General features: G+C 40.4%; 1 protein-coding gene across 1 annotated transcript in view; it reads right to left on the reverse strand.

The window, feature by feature from the left end:
* Positions 1 to 6,554, reverse strand: part of PM20D1 (peptidase M20 domain containing 1) — a 45,911-nt gene extending 39,357 nt beyond the window's left edge. The window contains exon 1 of the mRNA XM_044676117.1: positions 6,327 to 6,554. Within this exon, the coding sequence (XP_044532052.1) occupies positions 6,327 to 6,546 (220 nt within the window). The 5' untranslated portion in view covers positions 6,547 to 6,554. The remainder of the gene's footprint in view (positions 1 to 6,326) is intronic.
* Between the last annotated feature and the right edge of the window lie 576 nt (positions 6,555 to 7,130).

Here is a 7,130-nt window from a genome sequence, read left to right on the forward strand (position 1 = left end):
TCTTTCTTTCTTTCTTTCTTTCTTTCTTTCTTTCTTTCTTTCTTTCTTTCTTTCTTCCTTCCTTCCCTCCAGTCAATTCATAATTCCTTACAGCACAATAATATTCTATCACCATCAGATACCACAATTTGTTCAGCCATTCCCCAATAATACCATCATTTTCCAATTTTTTGCCACCACAAAGAGTGCAGCTATGAATACTTTTGTACAACCCTTTTTTACCTCTTTGAGGTTAGAGCAAAGCTTAACTTGGTGTTGTGAAAGTCAAGCCCTATTAACTTCCAGTACTTTCTAGACTCTACTCCTTTCTCCTCTTAGGGATCAGAGAAGGAGAAATTTATTAACTTCAATTAAGTGTGGTTTTCTAAGTATCCTGAAAAGCCATCTTGGCATTCATGAATTTATGAAGTAAAGATATTCCTTTTAAATGGGGCTAATAAAAAAAAGATCAATTAGTGTACTACTGAAAAAAAGCAATGGATTATCTTATAGTTTAATGGGGGCCTGTTCAATGGGAGTTCCATTCTCAGAGCATACATAGAATGCTCTGGCTGCTGCCAGCCCATGTGGAAGAAGCTGCGGATTCTACTTTTGGAAAGGCATGATGACATGTGACAGGAAGGCCCTACTGAATGCACAGGCATTCTATAATAGGCTCTGGTCTGCAAATCATGAACAGATGGATTATTGATCTGCTGCTGAGCTGGGACTAGATGCATTCAAAAGGTACCAACTATCCAAAGCAAGACTTCCTGTTATGTTTGCTTTTCTGATGAGAGTCAAGCTGTAAGTCAGTTCACCTGAGGCCAACATATAGCCTCTTTGTATTTATTGTTTCCTTTTATAGGTGATGGAATATTGGAGATGGCTAAAACCTTATGAGCTTTGCAAGGTCAAAATACTGAGCAGCCATGCACACAGGAGTTGCTGGGAGTCAGATGGTGAGGAGTGGAATCCCGACCAGTTGGACTCAGTACAAATTGAAAGCAGTCAAGGAGTTTTAGTGATTCATCAATTAGCTATGCTGAATTTGGAAGTGAAGTTGGTGAGGTCAAGGTTATATAGAAATTGCTTTAAGTTTGAGTCCACTGTCTCCAGGGATTGAATTGTTATAGGGGAGATTGTGTCCAGGGGAGGTATCCTCTGGTATCCAGGGAGAAATGTTTATACTTTTGTTCCTACTTCTAAGTAAATATCCCTTTTTAAAAGGGATATTTTTAAAATTTAAAAAAAAATTTAAAAAAGATTTTTAAAAGCTAATTTATCTTAATTGGTTAAATGAAATTTGAGACTCTAATCACTGATAGTTAATATTAGAAGAACATACTGGAATAGAGGTTTGTGCTGTTAGCCCTGGAGACATTAATCCTGAAGGGGTATTCTAGAACACTGAAAGAGAGACAATGGTTTCTCTGAGGTTTTGCTCCTTTTTTCTTATTAGTATAGTTAAACTTCTTATGAAAAAGGGTTTTATACAAACCTTCTTTCTTGATCGTTTGTTCTTTCAGCCTCTCTCTTGTATTCTTGTTCCCTTGTTTTTGGGATTCCTCACAAATTCCTGAACCTCTATGACTACTATTATCCTATTGATAGTAGTCTTATTCTCAGGTTGAAAGATACAGTTATTAGCCAGGAATAGATCTTTGCCCCAGTATAGACATTTCCAGGCAGAGTAGATTGTTCCATCTTAGTTTCCAGTCTAGGGATCCTTCTAGGCCAATACTTGTTTCCCTCTAGTAAATGGATCTTAGACTAGTGTAGCTTTCCCCCTACTTTCTTCTTCTTCCCACCCTCCTTCTCCCTTTCTTTCTGGTGGTCAGGTGGAATCAGCATTCACTATCTCTTGTGAATTCAGTTAGAATCACTGTTGAGGGGGGACCCTTACAGCTGGAGTTCAGGAATATGCCTTTGATCTTGCATTTATCCACTTTGGTAGGTGCCTGCAGTTGGTTAAAGTACAGGAAGTGAAATGGGAACTCTAAATATTAAAGTTCATGAAGTTTTAACTTGGGGGGGGGGTCTATCTTATCATGTGGATTTGGTCAGAACTGCATCAGGGGGGCAGCTGGGTGGCTTAGTGGATTGAGAGCCAGGCCTAGAGACACAGGAGGTCCTGGGTTCAAATTTGGCCTCAGATACTTCCTAGCTGTGTGACCCTGGGCAAGTCACTTAACCCCATTGCCTAGCTCTTACCACTCTTCTGCCTTGGAGCCAATGCACAGTATTGACTCCAGGACGGAAGGTAAGGGTTTAAAAAAAGAAAAAAGAACTATATCAGGATGATTGATTCTTTTCTTTTGAGATGCTGGAGTAAGAAGTTTATAGTCCTTCATCCATGACCGTGATTCTGAGGCCATCAGTTCTCATTTTGGAGGTGCATAGTATTTTACATCATGCATAAGTCTTTTAGAGTTGTGGTGAATCATTGAATTGATCAGAGTTACAAAGTCTTTCATTGTTGATTTTTTTCTTTACAATGTTGCTTTCACTGTGTATATTGCTCCTTTACTTTGCATCGGTTCATGCAAGTTTTCCCAGGTTTTTCTGAAATCAATACCTTCATCATTTCTTACAGCACAATAATGTTCCATTACATTAATATGCTATAATTTGTCCAGCTATTCCCCAGTGGTTGGACATACTTTCAGTTTCCAATTCTTTGTCACCACAAAAAGAGATGCTATAAATTGTTTTTGTACAAATAGGTTCTTTTCCTTTTTCATTGATCTCCTTGTGGTATAAAATTAGTAGTGGTATTGCTAGGTCAAAGAGTATGAGAACTAGAATATTTCCTAATGTGATTTTTAAATAAATAAGCATATTCTTTAAAAAAATACCCTTATAAAAAAACTTTAAGACAGAAGGGCAAGTGCTAAGCAAATGGCATTAAGTGACTTGTCCGGGGTCACATGAACAGGGGAGTCTGAGGCCATATTTGAACATAGGTCTTCTCAACACTGGGTCTGGCATTCTATCCACTGAGCCATCTATCTGTCCTGAGCATTTTCTTAACACCATGAAATTCAACTGTCAATCACATAAGTATTTATTTTCTGATAAATCAAACTGTATGTTTTTCAATGCTCAAAGCTTCTGGTACAATTTTCCATGTATTCACCACTTCAATTTTCAGATCTGCCAAGGATGCACACATATCTAGTGCCTTTTCAACCTACTTTGTCACCTAGCTGCCTCACTTTTTGTTGGTTCATTCTTGAGACTGAGGACAATGGATAAATCCAAAGTTCAAGTCAGTTTGGTCCCTTACCTAATCTCTCTTCTTTGTGTCATCCCCAAACTGGAAGAATGAATTATTTTCCTTTGATTATGAAGTAATTTTATTTTATGAAACATGGTCAGGGTGGAATGCAAAAGGACAGGTTTATGATCTTTGGATCCTGATCTCCTAGTTACCAGTCCATCCCCCAATCCCTTACCCAGACTATCTGCCAATTTCCTCACAAAGTCTGGTTTCACAGAATTAGGAATTGTTTTTGGCAGAGGGGCTGTTTGACAGAGAGGAGGTTGCCCAGCCATATGTGAAGCATTTGACTTCCCAGGGAAGTACTTTCTGCCCAGGAGTAATCATTTAATAAAAATTTCCCTCTCACAATCTCAAACCTCAAAGCCACCTCATTCAACCTATATTTCAACAAAAACCAGTTCTACCATATATCCAACAAGTAGCCTTTCAGCCATCAAAAGAATGATACTCCTACCTATGTCTCATAATTTTTCTACCCCATCCCCGCAAACCACTGACCACACCCAAGGAGGAAGAGTTAATATTATTTTTCCTACTTTATTTTTAATTTGGCATCTAAATTAGACTCAGAACAAGACCTATTAGAAGCACAGTCGTCCATGCCAGGCAAGAGATTTTCATCAACATTAGCAATGTGTCATAGTGAATCTATGTGTATGTGGGTTCAGTGGATAGAGTGCTGGACCTGGAGTCAGGAAGATTATCTTCTTGTGTTCATATCTGACCTTAGACACTAGCTGTGTGACTCTGGGCAAGTCACTTTACCCTGCTTGCATCAGTTTCTTCATTTGTAAAATGAGCTGGAGAAGGAATAGCAATCCACTCCAATATCTTTACCAACAAAATCCCAGATGGGGTCATGAAGAAACATGACTGAAGTAACTGATCACAAAGTGGATCATGGATTCTGAGCTGGATCTTAGAAGTCAGCTAGTCCCACTCTTTCATTTTACTGATGAGGAAACTGAGGTCAGGGAGGCTAAGTAACTTGCCCAAAGTCATACAGCTACTAAGTGTCAGAGGTGGGATTTAAACAGATCTTTTGGCTCCTGATCTTTCCTAAAGTAGAAAACATACCACTTTCAGAGTTGAGACTTCGAACCAACTTTAAGCTCTGACATTAGTTATGTGACCTTATCCAAGTCATTTTGGATCTCTGAGCTTTAGTTTCCTCATTATAAAATTGGAATAATATTACCCATGTTGTTTGCCTCCCAGGATTGTTATAATGAATCTACCTGATAAACCTTAAAAGCATTATAGAAATGTATGGTATTATTATCCTTAGCTCAGCTATCCCTGGTTAACAATGTTTTAAAAACATGTCTTCTTGATGCTGTCTGGTTTTATCTTTTTGGGGAGCCTGGAGAGATTTGCTTTATTAAAAAATTTTTAAATTCACAACAATTAGAGCTATCCAAAAGTAGAACGGGCCACTTGGGATGTAGTAGATTACTCTTGGACTAAGATCTCCATGTAACGACTTGAATGGCCCCTTTCTGGATACATGGTAGAATTGATTTTTTGTGGAACTATGCATTGAATCAAGTGGCTTTTAAGATCCCTAACAATATTGAGATTTTAGATTTTGAAAGCATGATTTGAGGCTCAGATATCCTCTAAATCATGGAGAGATGAGTATCACTGATATCTTCACTGCAGAGCAGGGTGATTGGGATTTCATAAATATTGCATGCTTCAGCTTGTCAGATGTGTTTCCTGTTGCCAGTTTCTAGTAGATTTAACAGTCTAGGATCCTTTTCAAGAGAAGAGAATGTGGCAGCTGTGGGGACAGACACTATTTCCTATTCCCCACTGATGTCATTCCTTCTTACTTCAACCAGTTGTAAACCTGGGAGTGTCATGCCTGGTTTGATGTCTTTGGATCAGAAAGAAAGAGCTGTGGACAAGGAGCTTCATAGCTCTGCTCAGTTCCCACAAAACAAAGGGTGATAGTTAAGATGACTCCTGATGAGTAGGAGCAGGCACAGAAGGCAGAGTGACTAGGCCTTGTGGGAGGGGTGTGGAGCTATAGCTGAGTGAGCCTACTTCTTTGAGTTCTAAGAACCCAATTTTTTTTGGCTGGGATCCCTTATTTCACTGATACAAGGAGATGCCTGGGAATCAGAAGAAACCAGGGTTGGAAGAAAAGCAATGGATTATGAAAAGAGTCCTGGAATGAAATGGAGGTTCAAGTTCTTGTTCTATGTGACCCTGGACAAATTATCTACCCTTCTGGTGTAAAATAGGAATAAATGAAAGCTGGATATTTGGGCCAGCTTCTTTTTGGTAGGAAAAAAATCAAATAACTATTATGAGTTTCTTTAAAAAACAATACACAAATACGAAATATCAATGACAGAAAGCAAGGCAATGTGACAGGCATTGGCAATACAACAATGAATTATGAAGAGTCTGCTATTACAGTTTATAATTGGAAGAGGGCATGAGATAGGTACACAAATAAGAACTAGTTAGAAACTGACTACTAAAATAGAAGTCAGAGTGGGTAAAAGGATAAAAGGCTTACTCCTATTTGCAGAGATCAAAGAATTATTAGCTTTTCAAGATCTTCAGACCTTTCCCTTGTCACTGCCACATTCTTTGTATAATAATTACTTGTTAATAGGTATATCCATTTCTTCTTCACCTCCCTCCCTCTCTTACACTTTCTCCTCCCTTTCCCACAGCAGACTTGGAGATCCTTGAGGGCAAAGAATGAATTCAATTTTTCATTTTGCTACCCCTAAAGTTTAATAGAGGGCTTTGCACACAGCAGGTGTTTAATGTTTGTAGAACTGAATTCATATACACTACTACAGCTCTCAGGAAAGAGGGTTAAATGGGATGCCCGGGTAGGGAAGAATATGGGGATGGCGGGGGTTTGATGTGGAGGAAGAGGATTTCCAGGTGGAGTCCCAAAGGAGATCAGGTCTTGGGGCTGCAGAATGGGTCTGGGGTCTGTCAGTAGGCCTCAAGGCCAGGGAATCTTGGGTCCTAAAATTAGGGGCGCCCCCGTTCCCAGGGCCCACAAGGAATGGGAGGGGAGTTTTGCAGTCACCTTTCAGCGCCTCTTTCATCGCTGTCCGTTCGGTTTCGCTGAACTGGGCAGGGATCCGGGATGTCCCTGCCTGCCCCCAGCCTGACAGTTCATCTGGACCCGGGAATGTGGCAGTCCGGAGCAGCAGCACAGTCCCAAGGGCTAGTACTGTCCCCACCACTCCCAACGCCAGTGCCCGGACTGCTGCAGATAGTCCTGCTGCCCCATCCCGAGGGGCCATCTCATCCCCAACCCAAATGCCCGCAGCAGTTTGGACTTTGGAGTCCAGAAGACAACTCTCCTCATCCAACTATTCTGGTTCCATCCCTAGTCCTGACTCTGACCAATAGCAGAAAGGGGCGGGGGGAAGGGATTGGTGAAGCCAATTAAAACCCTAGCCACGCCCCCGTATTTGAAAGGCCTTTTGGGAATTGTAGTTTTCCTCTTTAGGGGAGGCCAGATGTAACACAGAGGGGAGGAGCGTGGTTGGGTCCTGCCTTTCCTAACCTGCTGCTGGGCTTCCTGTCTACTTTGATGTATTAAACAAGAATAAGAAATCCTTCACCAGGTTCTTCTATGGGTGCTTCATCTTGACATGGAAGCGAGCCTTAGCTCAAAAATGCTTCTCATGTGGTTCTAGGGCAGCTGCCAAGTTAGATGAGGCTTCTCACCAATAGTCAGAAAAGCCACAGGGTGACAATTTTTTTTTTTTTTTTAAGATTTAATACTTTTCAAAGTCCATTTACTATATGGCTGAAGGAATACTTACACTAAGGAGGGAATAACCATTTTCTTGAATTAAAGAGCATTCTCTTTAATAACAGG

The sequence above is a fragment of the Gracilinanus agilis genome, chromosome 4, assembly GCF_016433145.1.
Source record: "Gracilinanus agilis isolate LMUSP501 chromosome 4, AgileGrace, whole genome shotgun sequence".
Lineage (NCBI taxonomy): Eukaryota > Metazoa > Chordata > Mammalia > Didelphimorphia > Didelphidae > Gracilinanus > Gracilinanus agilis.